Source organism: Cygnus atratus, chromosome 29, assembly GCF_013377495.2.
Source record: "Cygnus atratus isolate AKBS03 ecotype Queensland, Australia chromosome 29, CAtr_DNAZoo_HiC_assembly, whole genome shotgun sequence".
Classification (NCBI taxonomy): Eukaryota; Metazoa; Chordata; class Aves; order Anseriformes; family Anatidae; genus Cygnus; species Cygnus atratus.
This window is the reverse complement of record NC_066390.1, coordinates 410,105-428,057: the sequence shown is the minus strand read 5'-3', so window position 1 is coordinate 428,057 and position 17,953 is coordinate 410,105. Positions and strand designations below refer to the sequence as shown.

The window sequence follows — 17,953 nt, the reverse complement described above, 5'->3', positions numbered from 1 at the left end:
GAGAGCGGGAGCGACGGCGAGCCCGGCCAATGGGAGCGCGGGCACGGCGGGAGCGGGTGTGCCTCTGCCCAATGAGCGCGCGCGGCGGGCGGTGACGCGTGGCAGACGCCCCGCCCTTCGGAGGCCTGCGCCGTGCGGGCGGGCGAAGGGGCTCAGTCGGTGCCGCCATGTTGGGGCTCGCGGGTCGCTGCGCCGCCGCCGCCGCCGCCGCCGCCCGGCCGGTGCTGAGCCGCGGGGCCGGGCCGGCCAACGGCCTCCTGCCGCTGCTCCTCAGCCGCGGGGCCGGCCCGGCCGCCGCCACCGGCAGCCGTGAGTGGGGAGCAGCCGCGGGGTCACCTTGCGGCCTGCGGGGCCCGGGGGGGCCGCGCCGGGCCGGGCTGCGCTGAGCGGGGCTCCTGGTCCCGGTGCTGCCCTCCCCGACCCGCGCCTCTCCCCGCAGGCCGCCGCTATGCCGCGCAGCCGGCCCCCGCCGCCAAGGCCGGCGCCAGCACCGGGCGCATCGTGGCCGTTATCGGCGCCGTGGTGGACGTGCAGTTCGACGAGGGGCTGCCGCCCATCCTCAACGCCCTGGAGGTGCAGGGCAGGGAGACGCGGCTGGTGCTGGAGGTGGCGCAGCACCTGGGTGAGTGGCCGCCCGCCTGCCCCGGGGGGTGCCGCAGCGGGGGGGGGGGCCCTCCCGTGACGATGAATTTCGGTGACTTTCGTTCTTCTGAGCTCGCTGAAGCCACGCGTTGCAGTCTGAGGAGGGGGAAAATGGCTGCTGCAGGGCTGCGGCCCGCCACAGCTGTGGGGTGGGTCTGGCCTGGGCTCTTTTTCTGTGTGTCTTTTCCTCATTTTGTTCCTTGGCCCTGCTCTTTGCAGTCCTTCCCCCAGCTGACCGTTCCCTTGGCGGGGCGGGAGGAGGTGGCAGCAGCTGTCCTGCAGGGTCAGCTCGAGGGCACTGCGGTAACGCTGTCCTTGGGCCTTGGCAGGGGAGAACACCGTGCGCACAATTGCCATGGACGGGACAGAAGGCCTGGTGAGGGGACAGAAGGTGCTGGACTCCGGTGCGCCCATCCGGATCCCTGTTGGCCCTGAGACCTTGGGCAGAATCATGAATGTCATCGGGGAGCCCATTGACGAGAGGGGTCCCATCACAACGAAACAGTGAGTGATGCTGCGGGCCGGGGGATGAGCGCCACGCAGGGTTTGGAGGTAGGGGGCTCTGGTCCTGGCAGCAGCCAGGCTCATGCAGTTTCTTCAGTTGCTCGGAGACGCCCAGGCTGCACACAGCTGGATTGTGCGCATCCCTGCTGCATTTGTGTTTCTGGGCTGCGAGCAGGGACCACGCTCCTGCGGTCTCCTGGCGCTGTGGCAGAGGGGCTGGATTTGGCCGCTCAGCTTCTCTCCCCTCTCACTGCAGGTTTGCTGCTATCCACGCCGAAGCCCCCGAGTTCGTGGAGATGAGCGTTGAGCAGGAGATCCTGGTGACGGGGATCAAGGTGGTGGACCTGCTGGCCCCCTACGCCAAGGGCGGCAAGATCGGTACGTGGCACCCGGTGGAAAGGGAGCGCCCGGAGAGGGGGGGGCCCCGTGCCCACCCCAGGGCTCGGGAGCGGTCCCCGTACAGCAGCTTCCTTCGCTGATGAGTAACCATTTGACTTTCGTTCTACTGAGCTTGCTGAAGCAACGCTTAATTATCTGAGGAGGAAAGGGGTGAAGGGAGACCCCCGGGGGGGTGGCCGGATGGGCTCTGGGTTGAGGAGGACACCCTTTCCCCCCAGGTTTATTTGGAGGTGCCGGCGTCGGCAAGACGGTGCTGATCATGGAGCTGATCAACAACGTGGCCAAAGCTCACGGCGGTTACTCGGTGTTCGCTGGCGTCGGGGAGCGAACCCGGGAGGGGAACGACTTGTACCACGAGATGATCGAGTCCGGGGTCATCAACCTGAAAGACACCACTTCCAAGGTGCGTGGGGGCAAGGGGGGGATCCCAACGGCGCGGCGGCCGTGCTGACGCTGGGTTCCGCCACCCCCCCCCCCCCCCCCCAGGTCGCCCTGGTCTACGGGCAGATGAACGAGCCCCCGGGTGCCCGCGCCAGAGTGGCGCTGACTGGATTGACAGTGGCCGAATACTTCAGGGACCAGGAGGGTCAGGACGTGCTGCTCTTCATCGACAACATCTTCCGCTTCACCCAAGCTGGCTCAGAGGTCGGTGCCGGAGCCCAGGCAGCCGGGGGGGGCCAGGCCCAGCCCTGCAGTGGGGCCGGACCCCTCGTGGTGGGCACCGCCAGGCCTCTCACCAGCTCTTTTCCCCCCAGGTGTCAGCCCTGCTGGGGAGAATCCCCTCCGCCGTGGGCTACCAGCCCACGCTGGCCACCGACATGGGCACCATGCAGGAGCGGATCACCACCACGCGCAAGGGTTCCATCACGTCGGTGCAGGTAGCGCTGGAGCCGGGCGCGCCGGGCGGGGGTCGCCTCCCCCCGCCTCCGTCCCACCGCCCCCCCTGCCCCCCCAGGCCATCTACGTGCCCGCAGATGACTTGACCGACCCTGCCCCCGCCACCACCTTCGCCCACCTGGACGCCACCACCGTGCTGTCCCGCGCCATCGCCGAGCTGGGCATCTACCCGGCCGTGGACCCGCTGGACTCCACCTCCCGCATCATGGACCCCAACATCGTGGGGCCCGAGCACTACGACGTGGCCCGGGGCGTGCAGAAGATCCTGCAGGTGAGGGGGACGGGGCAGCCGCCACGGGGAGGGCTGGGGGGAGGCAGGAAGCGCTGCCCTGGCCGCTCACCCCCCCCCCCCCCCCCGGCTTTGCCTCGCCCCACAGGACTATAAGTCCCTGCAGGACATCATCGCCATCCTGGGCATGGACGAGCTGTCGGAGGAGGACAAGCTGACGGTGGCGCGGGCGCGCAAGATCCAGCGCTTCTTGTCGCAGCCCTTCCAGGTGGCCGAGGTCTTCACCGGCCACATGGGCAAGCTGGTGCCGCTGAAGGAGACCATCAAGGGCTTCAAGCAGATCCTGGCGGGTGAGGCGGCCCCCCCAGGAAGCTCCGCGGGGGGGGAATTGGGCTCTCTGCCCGTTCCTCCCCCCCCCCCCCCGCTGATGGCTGTGTCCCCCCCCCAGGTGAATACGACCACCTCCCCGAGCAGGCCTTCTACATGGTGGGGCCCATCGAGGAGGCGGTGGCCAAGGCGGAGAAGCTGGCCAAAGAGCACGCGTGAGCAGGGCCGCCCCCCCCCCCCTCCGCCCCCCTTCCCTGGCTCTGTGCGGGGCCAGACCCCCCCCAAAAAAAAAAAAAGTATTTAAAATTTCCAATAAAATGTTGGTGAAAACAGCCCCGGGGGCCCTGCGTGCCAGGGGGTGGGGGCAGGAGCCCTGTGAGCCCCTGCCCCGGGGGGGGGGGGGGGGGGGGGGGGGGGGGGGGGGGGCAGCGGGACCGGGCTGCCCTTCCCACCCCCCCCCCTCACCCTGTGGGGGGCTTTGTGCCCCCCCCACTCCCCCTCCTGGTGCCTGGCCGAGCCAAGCTGGGGGCGGGGGGGGGGGGGGGGCGGGGCTGGATCCGTTGCCCCCAGCCCCACGGGGCCTTTCTCTACCGGGGGACCCGCAGCAGCTGGGGGTGACCCCCCCCCGCGTGTGGGGCCGTGGGGAGGAGGGGTTGGGGGGGGGGGGAGGTTGACAGCTGCGTGTGGGGGGGGGGGGGCGCCCCTCCCCTCCCCTCCCCTCCCCTCCCCTCCCCCCGGGCTCCTGCAGCACAAAGAGCTCCCGGCCGGCCCTGCCAGATGGGGCTTTGTCTGCGGGGTCCCGGGGGGGCGCTGCCGGGGCCCTCCCCTCCGCCGCGGGCGCACCCTGCCGGGGGGGGGGGTGAGGCACCGGGGACCCGGCCCGGGGAGTGCAGCTGGGTGCAGGGGGAGGGGATCCTGGGGGGGTTTCCTGCGGGGGGGGGACACACGCAGGCGCTGTCCGGAGGTGCTCTCAGCAGCGCGCCCCCCCCCCCCCCAGCAAAGCGCTGCGGCCCCTTTAAATGGCGGCGGGGGGCGGGGGCGGCCGCTGCCATCACGAGGGGCCGCGGGCACCGGCACCGGGGGGTGGGACCGGCACCGGGCTGACACCGCCGGCCCCCCCCTCCTGCCCCCCAGGTACGTGCTGGGCCCCCCCGGACCCCCCCTCGGGTCGTGACCGCGCTGGGCAGGGCCCCCCGGTGCCCCCCCGGTGCCGCGTGACGTCAGCGGGGATCCCGGGGGGGGGATCCCGAGCCTGGGGGCGCCCCCCCATGGGACCGTGCCGGGGGCCGGGACCCGGCTGGGGGGGGGAGGGGGGCGGGGAGGAGGAGCGGGGGCGGCCCCACGTGGGGGATTCCCCCCGCCCGCCCTGCCCCCGCCGGGGGCGGGGATCCCCCCCACGTGGGCGCGGGCCCCGCCCCCCCCGCTGACGCGCGGCGCCGCTCCCCGGTGACGCCACCGCGGCGGCGGTGACGTGGGCGCGGAGGGGGCGGGGCCGGGACCGCCCGGCGGCGCGCGGCGCTTCCTGCCCTGCGCCGCTCGGCTCCGCTCGGCTCGGCTCGGGGCGGCCCGGCCCGGTCCGGCCCGCGCCATGCGGAGCCGCCTCCCCCCCCCCCTCCGCGCCGCGTGAGCCGGGCCCGGGGAGCCCGCCGGGCCCGCACCGCCGCCTGCCAGGTCCGGGGGGAACGGGGCTGGAGTGGGGGGGGGCGGCGGGGGGGGGGGCGTTCCGCGGCGGCCGGTAATGGCGGGGGGGGGGAGAGGGAGACGGGACCCGGCCCGGAACCCGCGGGGAGCCCCCGGGAGCCCCTGCCCCCACCTCGGCTCTGCCGAGGCCGCCGGTGCTCGGTGAGCCCCCCCCACCTCCCCCTCTCCCGGCCCGGTCCCCCCCTTCCCGTTCCCCCCCCCCCCCCCGAGGTGCCGGTGCCCGGTGCGGGTCCCCCCGGTGCGGGGCTCAGCGGGGAGCCCGGGGCCGGTTCCAGTGCCCGGTGCGGGTCCCCCCCCCCCCCCCCCCGTCGTAGCGCAGCGGGGAGCCCGGCCCGGTGCCCCCCAGCAGCGGGTGGGAGCGGGGCCGCCCCAGGGGGCGCGGCGGGGGCAGCTCGGGGCCGGGGATCCCGGCTCAGCGCCCGGTGCCGGCCTTTCCCCCCCCCATCCCCCCCCCCGCTGCAGGAAGCGGCCGGGAAATGGCAGCCGGGGGTTGCGTCGCCTTGTTTTTGAAACGTCCTCCCCAGCCCGGCCGCACTTGGCTCCCGGTTCCCCTCCCGGGGCTGCCCGGGGCCACCGAGGACCCTCCCGGGGAGCCCCCGCTGACACCGCCGCCCGCTCGCAGCCCTCGTTCCGGGGGCTTCGGGTCCCGGTGGGTTCACGGCCCCCAGCCCGGTTTGCTCACAGCCACGCCGCCCGCCGCACCGGCTGCGCCAGCCCCGGGGGACCGGGCACGGCCCCCGCCTCCGTCCAGCCCGGGCCTGGCGCTGCCCCCGGTGCCAGCGCATCCCCGCGGCCTGGCCTTCGCTCTCCTTGCCCGTACGGCTCCGGTTACGGCCTGGCCCAGTTTGCGGCAGGGCCGCGACGGGTGGCCTCTGCCCGCCGCACCCAGGGCTGGCAGCGGGCGGCCGGGTGCTGGCACCGCTCCCAGAGGTGCCGAGGGCGGCTCCAGTCGGGACAGGCCCCGGTGTCGCCGTGCCAGCGCCGGGCACGCCGTTGGTCCCCCAGTGCAAGGCGCTGCCAGACCCCCGCTCCCTTCCTCGGGACGGAGTTGCCGGCTCAGCCCCGCTCCCTTCCCTGCCCTTCGGCCTCCTGGTGCTTGCTGCCATCAGTTCCCCGTCTTCCCTGCTTTTATTCCGCCCTCCTGGCTCCGCTCCCCCCTCGTTGCCTCCGCTCGGCCCCCTCCCGGCGCTGGCGCGCGCCCCAGCCCACAGCAGCCACCTGTCCGGTTCTGGCACCTCCGGCCGCCTCCTCTGACCTCTCGCGGCCCCGCAGCGCCTTTCCCGGCCGGCCGGCGCATCAGATGCTGGGAGGTGCCGGAAAGGCTTTTTGTCTTTCTTCTCATCGGCCTCTGGCCAGGCTTCCCCGGGGGAAGGGTCCCACGGGCAGGGGCAGGGGCAGAGCCGAGCCGGGGGTGGTGGGGCCGGGATCTGGTCCTGGCTCGCTGGGGGGGGACACCCGGGAGCGCCGTGCGTGCGGCAGCTGCGTCACCGCCCATACGGGTTTCTCGGGCGGATGAATCAGCCCGGTGTCCCCGGCGGCCGGGGGGGCTCCGTCCCCGCTGGAGCCCCGGGTGGCGCAGGCTGGGCCGTGATGAAATCCCCGTCCAGGTTTCGACACGGCCGCGCTGCCAGGCCGCGTGCTTGTGGCAGCGACGGCCCTTCCGGAGGGGATGGCAGAGCCAGCACCGCCTCTGCCCTCGGCTGATCGCGGGTTTGGCCTCCGTGGGGTGGGGGACTGTGGCCCCTAGGGGGTTCCCAGGGGGTCCCATCTCATCAGCTGGGCCCTCAGAGCCGGCCCGGCTCCTTCTTGGCTCAGGGTGAGGAGCTGGGGACAGCGGGGCACGGAGCCCCCAGCTCCCGGCTGTGAAACGAGGCCAGCCCGGATCCTGCCTCGAGCAGCTGATGCGCAGACGTCCCCGGAGCCGCGTTTCGGGAGGGGACGGGCCCTGGGCAGCGTGGCCGTGCCCCCTGCGGCATCGCTGGGCTGTGCTGCGGGCAGGGGGAACGCAGGGTCCGAGGAGACTGGCCATCCCCGCGGTGCCGTCTCTGCTGGTTCCCAGGGGAAGCCCAGGCCACGCCGCGTCCCCACAAGGTCACAGACCCTCCTGGGGGGGGGCCGGTGCCTCGCGCCGTGCTCCTGCCCCGGGTCGGGAGCCCAGGGGAGGTGGGGGCTCGGCGCAGAGCTGAGCTCAGTGCGGAAAGAAGCCCGTGCGGGGAGCAGGCGAGCCTTCTCGGTGGCAGCCTTCCCTGGGGACACGGGAGCGCGGTGACGAGCTGCGCTCACGCAGGTGGCAGCTCGGCGCACGCGGTGCTGCTGGGCCTGGGGCCGGCTTGCCGTGGAGGCGGCACCGTGGGCTCGGTGAGGGGGCAACGGGTGGGCTTTGGCCGCTGCCAGATGGCGGCCAGGGGCTCTCCCTGCCCCAGCCCCGTCCTGCAGGGCACGGCGCCGCCGGCTCTGGGGAGCGGCTGTGCCCAGGCACGAGCGCAGGGCGTGGGGCAGAGCCTCCCACGTGGGTGGGGGCCCCCACCCTGCCCCGCTGGGTGGCCGGGCAGCGTGTAACCCCGCGCTTCTTCTCCCCTCCCAGACATGGACACAAACAACCATTTCAACTTCCCGGGCCTTTCCTCCATACCTACTGCCTCAGGACTGAAACCCACGCCTTCCTCAGGGGACAGCCTGTACACCAACGGGGCTGCACTCAGCTTCCCCCCGCAAGGGAAAAGTAAGTGCCACGGCACACCTGGGCACCCCGCGTCCCCCCGCCAGGCTGTGGTGACGGCGTCCGCCCTCGTTACAGGGGAGCTGGCTCACCAGGGAGCGTGTGCTCGGCAGGGCAGCACCGCCCCGACCGTCCCCTCGTGGTTTTGTGCCCTTGGTGCGAGGAGGGGGCCTCGGCTGCGGAGCCTTCGGAGTGTCCCCGCCGTGCCGGGGAGTCGCAGGGCAACAGGGACGGGGGTGAACCTTGGAGGCTTTCTCCGGCCACGTAGGGGCTGGGGGCCGGAGGGGTCTCTACACACCCCCGGTCGCTTTGGCCTAGAAAAGAGCGGCCAGGCCAGAACGGGGTCTGTGCGTGGATTTGGCCAGCCGGCTGATCCCTGCGCAGCCCTGCCAGGCACTCGGCTAATCCCCCGCCTCCTGCTGCTCACAGCCCCACGGGGTCGGTTCCTCTGCGCCGGGAGGGAGCAGCCTGCTCTGTTCAGGGATGGTGGTGCTGGGGCAGGGCGGGGGGCGTCATCCAGCTGTCCCCAAGCCCTCTCATCTGGCCTGGACGTTGGGAAGTCCCTGCCGTGCCGTTAACGCATTTGTCTCTTCCCCCCTCGCTCTCCGCAGGTCTGAACGGGGGCATGAATGTCAATGGCTTCTCTACTGTATCTCACACCAGTACTTCAGGGACCTTCACCTCCAGCACGCATTCCTCGGGCACGCCTCACCTCCGCTCCTACGACTGCCTCTGGGACTACGCGCAGTACCAGCCGGCCGGCGCGGGCGGCCTCAAGGACGGCAGCCCCAGCGCCGCTCCGTTCCCCAGTCTCGCGCAGTTCCCGCTCAACGGTGTGGCGGGGGGGTCCCGACCGGCCTCCCCAGGGCACAGCGCCAACCTGCGGGGCACCGGGCAGGAGCTCTGGGGCAACGGCACCCCTGGCTCCATGGGGCTGAACTTCGACTCTCAGGAGCTGTATGACTCCTTCCACGACCAGAACTTTGAGCTGATGCCAAACGGGCCAGCCAGCTTCTACACGGCCTCGCAGCCATCCCCCATGCTGGGCTCTGGCGAGCCACCCTTCCCGCTGCCACCGGAGGAGCCAGGCGCCGGCGAGGATGATGCTGAGGCCGCCAAGGAGATGTCCCCGGCCATTGCAGAGAACGGGGGCGGGCTGGTGGGCAGCATGGAGCTGGAGGACACGCAGCCAGGTAGGAGCCCTGGCTTGGGATCCACCGCGTTGGGCGTTCTGCTCCCTGGGGAGGGCCGGCCTCGCCCCCCACCATGAGTCCCATCGGGGTTTGGCCTCTCGCGGCTTGGAGTAGCTTTTGGGATCTTGTTAGACTGGGCTGAGTGTCACCTGTGGCGTCACCGCCGGCAGAGCAGCGTTCCCATCCGCCTGCAGAGGCGTGCAGCAGCCTGGGTCCTGCAGCCGCCCACCCGCCACGGGATTCCCTGGGGACTGGCATCTCACAGAGACCCCGGGACGGGCGCTGGGAGGGGACTGGTGGCAGCGTGGCCCCAGGAGGCAGTGGGGAAGGATGGGAGGAGGCTGGGCAGCAAACAGCCATGGCGTGGGGATGAGGGCAGGAGCAGCGGGTCGGGCAGGAGCGGCGGGTTGCGCCGCACAACGCCTTCGGGGCAGGGCTGGCTGGGCCCCAGGCTCCGTTCCTGAGTGCCTCCTGCCCCAGGGTTTGTTTTCGGACTCTTGCTCCTTTTAGACTTGAAGCTCTGCAGCTACAACGGGTCTGCCCCCGCCGTGGTGCCGCTGAGCCAGGAGGACTCGGTCCTGGCCCCCGCCGTGGGCAGCGGCTGCCTGGGGGACGCGTCGCCCATCACCGCTCCGCTGGAGGACGCGCACATCCTGAGCGAAGACCCCCTGGAGCCCTTCGAGTCCCTGGCCAGAGGTAGGGAGGCCGCCGTGGCACTGGGGTCTAGAGGCCGGGCGTGTGCCGGGCAGCTCCTGGCCGGCGGTGTGGGGCGGCTGCCTCCGCTCCTCTCCCCCCTCCTCCGGGCAGCGCGGGACCCTCTCCCGTGGGCGACGGCGACGGCGGAGGCCGATGGCGATGGTGGAGGCCGAGGCCTTCGGCGCTGCCTCCTGCAGCAGCGCCAGCCCTGGGCAGGCGAGGGGCGGGCCCGCGCCCGCGTCCCTCCCGCGCCAGCCCTCCTCCGCGCTCCCTTCCTTCCCTTCCCAGCTCCGTGACGAAGCTGTTACTCAGCGCCTGAACTTCCGCGCTGGTGAACATCACCGCCACCGCCACCACGGCCATTTTGGGCTCCGCTTCCCAAAGGAGGGGGCGTGGCTGGGGGCTGCCGAAATCCCTTAACCCCTCTTCTGCCGGTGCCTTTTCGGCTCCGGGGGGGTTTGATCGTCCCCGAGGCCCTCTCCACCCGGCGGGTCTGGCCGCCCCCTGGGAGCGGAGATGTGGGTTTGCGTGCCCCCAACATGCTCGGAGACGGGGGGCCCCCTGCACGCGGCCCCGCCGAGGTCCTGGTGCTGATCCCCCCCCCAGACCCAGGCACCGGGGACCTCTACACGATGGACGACTCGCAGCTGGTGAGCGACAAGTCCCCCCTGGAGGAGCCCCCCGACGTGCCCAGCCTGCGGTGCTCTGCCAGCCCCCCTCTCCATGCCACCGGCCCCTTCAGCCTGCTGGCGGCCGGCCGGCCAGCCCCCCCGCTGCTCGCCAGCCCCGACTCGCCGCCTGCCCTGCATGGTACGTGGACGGCCCCATGATGCCCCTGGCTGCCGCCGCGGGGGGAGCACGGCCACCCAGCCGCCGTGCGGTGCCTCTTTGTGCAGGGCCGCAGGCCCTGGCCAGTGGCAGTGGGTGTGTGGGGACCCCGCAGCTCCCGGTGCTGAGCCCAAGGAGCCCCAGCTCAGAGCGTGCTGGGGGGAGCTGGCGTGGGGTCAAATGCTGCCGGGGCTGCCCGCGGGGAGGGGGACGCACAGCCCTGTCCTCGTGCTCGGCGGGTGGGGGCTGTCTGCTGCCATGGGTGGAGCAGGAAGGGAGCAGAGCTCACGGTGATGTCCCTGACCTTGGCTCTGCAGACAGCAGCCTAGACCTGAACAGCAGCAGCCACGCGGGGCCGGAGGAGTCGGGGTCCCTGGAGCTTGACGACGCTCCACTGGAGCCAGAGTCCGCATCCCCCTCCGAGGAGGAGGAGGAGGAGGAGGAGGCTGCTGATAGCTGCACGGAGGCTTCAGCTGCGCCAGAAGGCGAGAGCGAGGAGGCTGTCCCGCTCAGCGTGTCGGCGGGAGGTGAGGACGGAGCCCCCCCTTGGCTGGGCTCCCAGCGCACCGCCAGCGCTTGCCGAGCTCAGGTCCCCTCTGTCCCGCAGGGGATGCCCCCCGCAGGCGCATCGCCACCCCGGAGGAGGTGCGCTTCCCGCTGCAGCACGGGTACGTGGCCCCGTCCCCGTCCCTCCATCCCACGGCCGCAGGGCCCCGCGTGGCCGAGGCCGTGCCGGGCCCCGGCTGAGGCGCTCCTGTGCCCAGGTGGAGGAGGGAGGTGCGGATCAAGAAGGGGAACCACCGCTGGCAGGGCGAGACCTGGTACTACGGGCCCTGCGGGAAGAGGATGAAGCAGTTCCCGGAGGTGATCAAGGTACGGTGAGCGAGGAGAGGGCAGCGTTGCCGTAGGGCCAGCCCCTGATCAGCCCTCAGCTCTGCCAGAGTCCCCCGCTGCAGAGGGCAGATGCTGTTTGCCAGGGGGCCGGGAGCGCTGAGCCCCCCCCTCATGCACCCTCACGGCCTTCATCCTCCTCTTCTTCCTCCTGCCCCCAGTACCTGAACAGGAACGTGGTGCAGGACGTCCGCCGCGAGCACTTCAGCTTCAGCCCCCGCATGCCGGTTGGAGACTTCTACGAGGAGCGGGACACGCCGGAGGTGGGCCTGGCACCCGGGCCATGCTGTGGGACTCCAGGCTGCTCCGCGGGATGCGGCACTGGCAGTGGGGCCGTTGGGGTGTCCTCTCCAGGGGTGACCGCCTTTTGTCCCGCAGGGCCTGCAGTGGGTGAAGCTGAGCCCCGAGGAGATCCCGTCCCGCATCCAGGCCATCACGGGCAAGCGCGGGCGTCCCCGCAACGCGGAGAAGGCCAAGATCAAGGAGACGCCTGCTGTGAAGCGCGGCCGGGGCCGGCCCCCCAAGGTCAAGATGGTCGACCTGCTGAGCAAGACAGACGCTCGGCTGCTGAAGAGGCTGGAAGCCCAAGGTACCCCTCCCCGGCCCCTCCAGCTCAGGTGCTGCCCCTCACAGCCCTCCCCGCCGAGGGGCTGCAGCCCTGGCACCCTCTCCCTGGTGCCAGCCTCCCTCTCTGCCCTCGCAGAGGTGCTCAGCGATGAGGACAAGCTGAAAATGAGCAAGATCAAGAAGAAAATGAGGCGGAAGGTACGAGTGGCTGTGAGGAAAAGGCAGGGCGAGGGCTGGGGGCAGCTCCGGGCTTCCTCCACGTCCTGCAGCTCCGTGGGCCCCAGCTGTGCCCACTGGCTGGGTGGCTGGGGCAGGGGGCTGCTGCTGTGCCCCCCCCGTCAGCCGCCGTCTCTCTGAGCTGGGGCTTGTCCCTCCCAGGCCAAGAACAAGCAGAAGCAGGAAGCGAAAGCTCCCAAAGGGAAGGAAGCCAAGAAGAAATCCAAGGTGAGTCTGCGGCGGCTGTGGGGGCCATGGAGGGGGGCGGAGGTGGAGCCCCCATCCCCACAGATCCCGGGGCTTTGTTCTCAGGCCAAGGAGAAGAAGGGCAAACCAGAGAAGAGCAAGGAAAAAGTGCGGCCCAAGGAGAAGAAGGGCAAAGGGGCTCGCAAGGTGGACAAGGGCCTGTTGGCCCAGCGGCGCCTGGAGGAGCGGCGGCGGCAGCAGCTCATCCTGGAGGAGATGAAGAAGCCCACGGAGGACATGTGCCTGGGGGACCACCAGGTGGGCTGGGCCTTGCAGCGAGACGGGGGGGGAGCCGGCCGGGCTGAGCCCACGGGCAGATAGTCCGGCTGGTGCCTCGCGTGCCCTGATTGTCTCCTCTTCTGCCCTGCAGCCGCTGCCAGCCTTCTCCCGCATCCCGGGCCTCGTCTTGCCCAGCTGCGCTTTCTCCAACTGCCTGACTGTCGTGGAGTTCCTCCAGAGCTACGGCAAGGTCCTGGGCTTCGACCCAGCCAAGGACGTGCCCAGCCTGTGCACGCTGCAGGAGGGGCTGCTGGGGTTGGGTGACAGCGCAGGCGAGGTGCAGGACCTGCTGGTGCGGCTGCTGCAGGCTGCGCTCTACGACCCTGGGCTGCCCCCCTACTGCCAGGTGAGCGGCTACGTCCCCGTCCCTGTCCCCGTGTCCACTGTCACATGTGGGCAGCAAGGCTGTTGGTGCCCACAAGGCTCCCACGCTGCGCTCCAGGAGGTGCTGTCCTTGCTGCAGCCTCCCCTGCCTCTCCCTGTGCCCCTCCAGTTCCCAGCCTCATCCCAGGGGTCACCCCTGGGCTCGCCCCCTCTCAGGCTTGGGTTTTCCCAGCTCAGCTGCTGGTGTCCCCATTTTATTCCCTTCCTGCTGACCCCCCGCGCTCTCTAACACCCCTTCTTGCTCCCCAGTCCCTGAAGATCCTGGGGGAGAAGGTGTCAGAGATCAGCCTGAACCGTGACACCGTCTCCGAGGTGCTGCGCTGCTTCCTCACGGCATACGGGGCGGAGGACAAGCTGTGCGAGGGGCTGCGCACAAAGCCCTTCCAGGCGCTGCCCCCCGACAAGAAGGCCGCCATCCTGGCCTTCCTGGTGAACGAGCTCAACAGCAGCACCCTCATCATCAAGTGAGTGTGGGCTTGGGGTGAACGTGGGCTCTGCTCCTGTCCTCCTCGCAGAGCTGCGTGGAGCTGAGCCCCTCGTCTCCTTGCAGCGAGATCGACAAGACCCTGGAGAGCATGGCCAACTACAGGAAGAGCAAGTGGATCATCGAGGGCCGGCTGCGCAGGTGGGCACTGCACCATGGGATGTGGCTGGCTCCTGCCCGCGGTCTCCAAAACCTTCCCTTCCGCGCCCCTGGGGCTCGAGCAGGCTTGGGGCGTTCTTGCAGTGCCGCCGGGTGCCTGCATGCCTCAGCTTGCCGGGGAGCGAGGCAGAGAGCAGGCGGGTGCTGGATGCTGCGCCGCGTCTCGGCAGGTTGAAGGTGGCCCTGGCCAAGAAGACGGGGCGCCCCGAGTCGGAGATCACGGGCCTGGACGACGGGCGGCGCAGGCGCAGCTCCCGCCTGACAGAGGAACCCAGCCTGGAGCTGGAGGAGGAGGAGGAGAGCCGAGGACGCAAATCCCGCCGGGACGAGGAGGTGAGGATGTGGCCACTGGGGATGGGGAGCAGTTTGGGGCAGCCTTCGGGGATCTCTTCCCGGTCCTGCCGATGCCTCCCTGACAGGTCCCTTGCCTCCCCTAGGCCGACACGTCCGCCTCCAGCATCCCCGAGCTCGAGCGGCAGATTGAGAAGCTGGCCAAGGTGCGCGGGTGGCGGAGGGGCTGCGGCTCGGCCGGTGCCACGGGTCCCCCGGTGCCTGTCCCAGCGGTCCCTCACCACCCACGCTCTCCCTGCAGCGGCAGATGTTCTTCCGCAAGAAGCTGCTCCACTCCTCGCAGACGCTGCGGGCAGCCTCACTGGGCCAGGACCGGTACCGGCGCCGGTACTGGGTGCTGCCCCACCTGGGCGGGATCTTTGTGGAGGGTGCAGAAGGTGAGCTGGGACTGGGCTCCAGGGCCACGCTGCTGACCCCCTCACCACTGCAGACCCCACCCTTCACCTCCCGCTGTCCTCATAGCAGCCGATCCAGCTCCCGAGGAGCACCCCGAGGAGAAGCCGTCCTCCCACATGGTGCCGGTGAAGGAGGAGCCGTTGGACATGGAGGTGCCCGTTACCGTGCCCGTGCCTGTGCCCATGCCCAGCCGGGTGAACTGCGCGGCCTCGCGTGCCCGGGGCCGGCCGCGGAAGAGCAAGGAGGAGCCACAGAAGAGCAAGGAGGAGCCACCCCCACCCTGCAGGCCCAAATCCCCACCCATCAACGGGGTCCTGGAAGAGCCGATGAGCCTGGGGCAGAGCCAGCACGACCTCAGCCAGTCCGCCTTCCTCTCCTGGCTGAGCCAAACGCAGTCATCCTTACTCAAGGACTCGGTCCTCACCCCGGACAGCAGCCCCGGCAAGGGGGAAGGGGGGCTCCAGCCACTCGAGACCCCGGCAGACCCCACGGCGGAGGAGGAGAGCACCACAGAGGCCGTGGAAAAGCGGGGGCCCTGGTTCAACCTGCTGCCCCGGACACCCTGCGACGACCGACCCCCCCTCACTACCTCCTCAGCCGAGCCCTCCCCACGCGCCAGCTCGCAGCCCCGTGGCCAGCCCCGGGGCGAGCAGTCCAAGGCCTCGGCCAGGCAGGTGGGTGCCCGGGGCCGACCACAATGGCCGGGGCACGGGGAGGGGTCCGAGGGGTGCTAGGGTAGGGGGGCAAGGAGCAGGTGCGGGGCTGTCCTTTGTCCAACGGGCTCTGTCCCCTCCAGCTGAACGGGCTCCCTGCTGATGACCCCACGTCTCCCATGCTTGCTTCCACCCCGGTCCACGCCGACGCCAAGGCCCACAGTGCCTGCCCCAGGAGCCGGAGCAGCCTGGAGAAGCTCCAGGACGTGCCAGGGCAGCCCAAGCGCCGAGGGCGGCCTCCGACCAAGTTCTTCAAGCAGATCGAACAGAAGTACTTGACCCAGCTGACGGAGCAGCCCGTTCCCCCTGGTGAGAGCCCTGCCAGAGATCCCAGCTGCCAGGCCGGGCTGTGGCCTTGCTTCTCCCCGGGGAAACCCGTTGGGTTTTGGGGCCGGCTCTGCCACGCGAGGCCGCAGGGCAGGGGATGCCGGCGCCTCAGAGCTGAGCTGCGTGGTGCTGCCTTGCAGAGATGCAGAGCGGCTGGTGGTGGCTGCAGGACCCCGAGGAGCTGGAGGCGGTGGCTCGCGCTCTGCACCCACGGGGCATCCGGGAGAAGGCACTCCACAAGCACCTCACCAAGCACAAGGAGTACCTGAGGGAGGTCTGCCTGCGCGCCACCACGGGTAAGAGCTGCCTGCTTGGGCCAGGGCATGGGCCTGGCTCCATGTCCCCCCCACCAACCCCCCCCTCTGTCCCCAGACCCCATCTTCCACCTGCGCCCCGAGGCGGCCGGCGCCGCCGTGTCTCAGGAAGCCCTGGCTCAGTGGTCGGTGATGGAGAAGGCCTACGAGACCGACCTCTCCATCCTGCAGTGGGTGGAGGAGCTGGAGCAGCGCGTGCTGATGGCCGACCTGCAGATCCGGGTAGGCGCTGGGCCGGGGGCTGCCTGCGTGGTGGCCTCGGGCCGGGTGCCCTCCCTGAGACCCTCTCTCCCGTAGGGCTGGACGTGCCCCAGCCCCGACTCCACGCGGGACGACCTGCGGTACTGCGAGCACAAGGTGGAGCCCCTGGAGGACATCACAGTCCGGAGCCGGCGGGACGGGCTGCCGCTGTGCCGCGAGCGCACCAACCCCCTGGACCTGGCAGTCCTGCGGTTGGCGGCGCTGGAGCAGAACGTGGAGCGGCGCTACCTGAAGGAGCCGCTGTGGCCCCTGCACGAGGTGGTGGTGGAGAAAGCCGTGCTGAGCGGCCCCGAGGAGCTGAGCCTGGGCACCACCGAGATGTGAGCCCCCTGTCCGTGTGGGGTGGGGGCTGGTGGCGGGACCCCCACGCCTCAGCTGAGCCCCGCATCCCTCCTCCTGCAGCGCCTACGAGATCACGCCCCGGGTCCGGACGTGGCGGCAGACGCTGGAGCGGTGCCGCAGCGCGGCCCAGGTCTCCCTCTGCATCTACCAGCTGGAGAAATCCATCGCCTGGGAGAAGTCGGTCAACAAAGTGGTGAGAGCCCACGCCCTGCTGGGGGGGGGGAGCTGGGGGGGCCCCTGCCCCGTGGCACCCCTGACGCCCCTGCCGGACCCCGCAGACCTGCCTGGTGTGCCGGCGCGGGGACGACGACGAGCACCTGCTGCTGTGTGACGGCTGCGACCGCGGCTGCCACCTCTACTGCCACCGGCCCAAGATGACGGAGGTGCCCGAGGGCGACTGGTTCTGCTCCGTCTGCATCTCCCAGGTGGGTGGCGGGGACCCCCCCGGCTCACGCAGCGCCCCCCCAGCTCTGCTCTGCTGGTGACCCCCTCCCGGTCCCCTCACAGGCGGAGGCATACCGGGACCCCAACTCGCCCCGGCGAGGCAAGAAGCGGAAGCGGGGACGCCTCCTGGGAGGGGGCTTGGCGGAGGAGGAGGAGAGCCCCCGGCGCCGGGCGGCTTCGCGCCGCCGCGAGGGGCAGCCACTGCCCCGCCACGCTGCCGAGGGGCTGTCCCCGGCCAAGCGGCGCGGCGCCACGCTGCGGAGCCAACCCAGCGACCTGACCTTCTGCGAGTGAGTGCTCGGGGTGACGGGGGTGGGGGACAGGGCCCCCAGGCCACCTCCCCACCGCCTCCTTCCGTCCCCAGGATCATCCTGATGGAGATGGAGTCGCACGAGGACGCCTGGCCCTTCCTGGAGCCGGTCAACCCGCGCCTGGTGCCCGGCTACCGCAAGATCATCAAGAACCCCATGGACTTCGCCACCATGCGCACGCGGCTGCTGCGGGGCGGGTGAGCGCGGGGTGCCCCCAGGCCATGTCCCCCTCAGCCCCCCGGCCCCCACCCCGCGCCCCCCCTGGCCCTGACCTCCCTGCGCCCGCAGGTACTCGAGCTCGGAGGAGTTTGCAGCCGACGCCATGCTGGTGTTCGACAACTGCCAGACCTTCAACGAGGACGACTCGGACGTGGGCAAGGCCGGGCACGTCATGCGCAAGTTCTTCGAGAGCCGGTGGGAGGAATTTTATCAGGGAAAGCACGCGGCCCGGCCGTGAGCACCCCCCCGGCCCGGGGACCCCCCCGCCCCAGAGCTGCCTCCCGGGAGCCGATCTCGCTGCCTGCTGAACCCCAGGGGGGCTGGGGGCCGGTGCCCAGGGCCCTGCCCCGGGGGAGGGGGGGGTTGGGGCCCGGCCACCTCCTGCAGCCTGGCCCCCCCCCACCACCAAAATCCCTCCCTGCCCCCCCAGCACCACAAACTCACAGACTGTGTAAGCCAAAAAGAAAAAAAAAAGAGGTGTTTTTTTCTTTCTTTCTTTTAAATTTTATTTTCTGACTTAAAAACAGAAGCAGCCCTACCTACCCCCCCCATATCCTTCCCCCACTCCCCCACCCTAAAAAAAAAAAAAAAAAAAAAAAAAAAGAGGAAAGCGAATAATCCCTGCTGGGAATATTTAATAATAGCAATAGTTCGTAGTGAATGTGTCCGAGCGCTCCTGTGCAGCGTCTACATGCATTAACGGCCAGTAAAGTGGACTTAGCCCCCCCCGCGGCCCCCCAGCTCGCCGGCCCGGCCAGGACCCGCCCCCCCCCCGCGCAGACACTTTACGGGAGGGACCCCCCCTTCCCCCCCCAATCCCCCCCACCCCGGTGCACCCCTTCTGCTGTAGGACCCCTGCCCGCTGCGCCGGGGTGGGCGCTGCCCCCCCCCCCCCCCCCCCCCCCACCTGGCTC

The 17,953-nt window shown here is 71.0% G+C and overlaps 2 protein-coding genes and 2 non-coding genes across 7 annotated transcripts; all 4 read left to right on the top strand.

Moving 5' to 3' along the window:
* The first annotated feature begins 140 nt into the window (after window positions 1–140).
* ATP5F1B (ATP synthase F1 subunit beta) lies at window positions 141–3,330 on the top strand. The gene is made up of 10 exons (XM_035570217.2): window positions 141–309; window positions 440–622; window positions 972–1,146; window positions 1,403–1,524; window positions 1,764–1,948; window positions 2,032–2,190; window positions 2,301–2,423; window positions 2,501–2,713; window positions 2,820–3,021; window positions 3,120–3,330. Exons 1-10 carry the CDS (start codon window positions 168–170, stop codon window positions 3,215–3,217), a joined length of 1,602 nt encoding a protein of 533 aa, XP_035426110.1. The 5' UTR covers window positions 141–167; the 3' UTR covers window positions 3,218–3,330.
* LOC118260205 (small nucleolar RNA SNORD59) lies at window positions 673–747 on the top strand. Its single transcript, XR_004782196.1, has one exon. It is a non-coding gene; the product is annotated as a small nucleolar RNA SNORD59 (small nucleolar RNA).
* On the top strand, window positions 1,616–1,689 carry LOC118260204 (small nucleolar RNA SNORD59). Its single transcript, XR_004782195.1, has one exon. It is a non-coding gene; the product is annotated as a small nucleolar RNA SNORD59 (small nucleolar RNA).
* Window positions 3,331–4,606: 1,276 nt separating the features above from the next.
* BAZ2A (bromodomain adjacent to zinc finger domain 2A) lies at window positions 4,607–17,615 on the top strand. 4 transcript variants are annotated; one of them, XM_035570209.1, is made up of 29 exons: window positions 4,607–4,669; window positions 7,284–7,421; window positions 8,030–8,611; window positions 9,122–9,307; window positions 9,914–10,117; window positions 10,453–10,662; window positions 10,743–10,803; window positions 10,900–11,008; window positions 11,188–11,289; window positions 11,405–11,615; window positions 11,730–11,791; window positions 11,972–12,037; window positions 12,101–12,313; window positions 12,426–12,680; window positions 12,968–13,182; window positions 13,269–13,343; window positions 13,532–13,694; window positions 13,799–13,858; window positions 13,954–14,089; window positions 14,175–14,782; window positions 14,905–15,130; window positions 15,289–15,444; window positions 15,521–15,684; window positions 15,760–16,043; window positions 16,126–16,258; window positions 16,344–16,490; window positions 16,573–16,799; window positions 16,874–17,017; window positions 17,109–17,615. In XM_035570209.1, exons 2-29 carry the CDS (start codon window positions 7,286–7,288, stop codon window positions 17,275–17,277), a joined length of 5,304 nt encoding a protein of 1,767 aa, XP_035426102.1. In that variant the 5' UTR covers window positions 4,607–4,669; window positions 7,284–7,285; the 3' UTR covers window positions 17,278–17,615. The 4 variants fall into 4 exon arrangements, with proteins under 4 accessions (XP_035426102.1, XP_035426105.1, XP_035426104.1 ...); XM_035570212.1 differs by having other exon boundaries at window positions 12,122–12,313; window positions 14,178–14,782; window positions 17,109–17,497; XM_035570211.2 differs by having other exon boundaries at window positions 12,122–12,313; window positions 17,109–17,345.
* The last annotated feature ends 338 nt before the right edge of the window (window positions 17,616–17,953 follow it).

What these genes read in the sequence shown, in the direction of transcription:
- ATP5F1B (XM_035570217.2), top strand. Translation starts at nt 168, where the DNA reads ATGTTGGGGCTCGCGGGTCGCTGCGCCGCCGCCGCCGCCGCCGCCGCC. An exon ending in CGCCAAGGGCGGCAAGATCG is followed by an intron (nt 1,525 to 1,763) that starts GTACGTGGCACC and finishes CTTTCCCCCCAG; the next exon opens with GTTTATTTGGAGGTGCCGGC. An exon ending in GTTCCATCACGTCGGTGCAG is followed by an intron (nt 2,424 to 2,500) that starts GTAGCGCTGGAG and finishes CTGCCCCCCCAG; the next exon opens with GCCATCTACGTGCCCGCAGA.
- BAZ2A (XM_035570209.1), top strand. Translation starts at nt 7,286, where the DNA reads ATGGACACAAACAACCATTTCAACTTCCCGGGCCTTTCCTCCATACCT. An exon ending in TGGCCGACCTGCAGATCCGG is followed by an intron (nt 15,685 to 15,759) that starts GTAGGCGCTGGG and finishes TCTCTCCCGTAG; the next exon opens with GGCTGGACGTGCCCCAGCCC. An exon ending in AGCCTGGGCACCACCGAGAT is followed by an intron (nt 16,044 to 16,125) that starts GTGAGCCCCCTG and finishes CTCCTCCTGCAG; the next exon opens with CGCCTACGAGATCACGCCCC.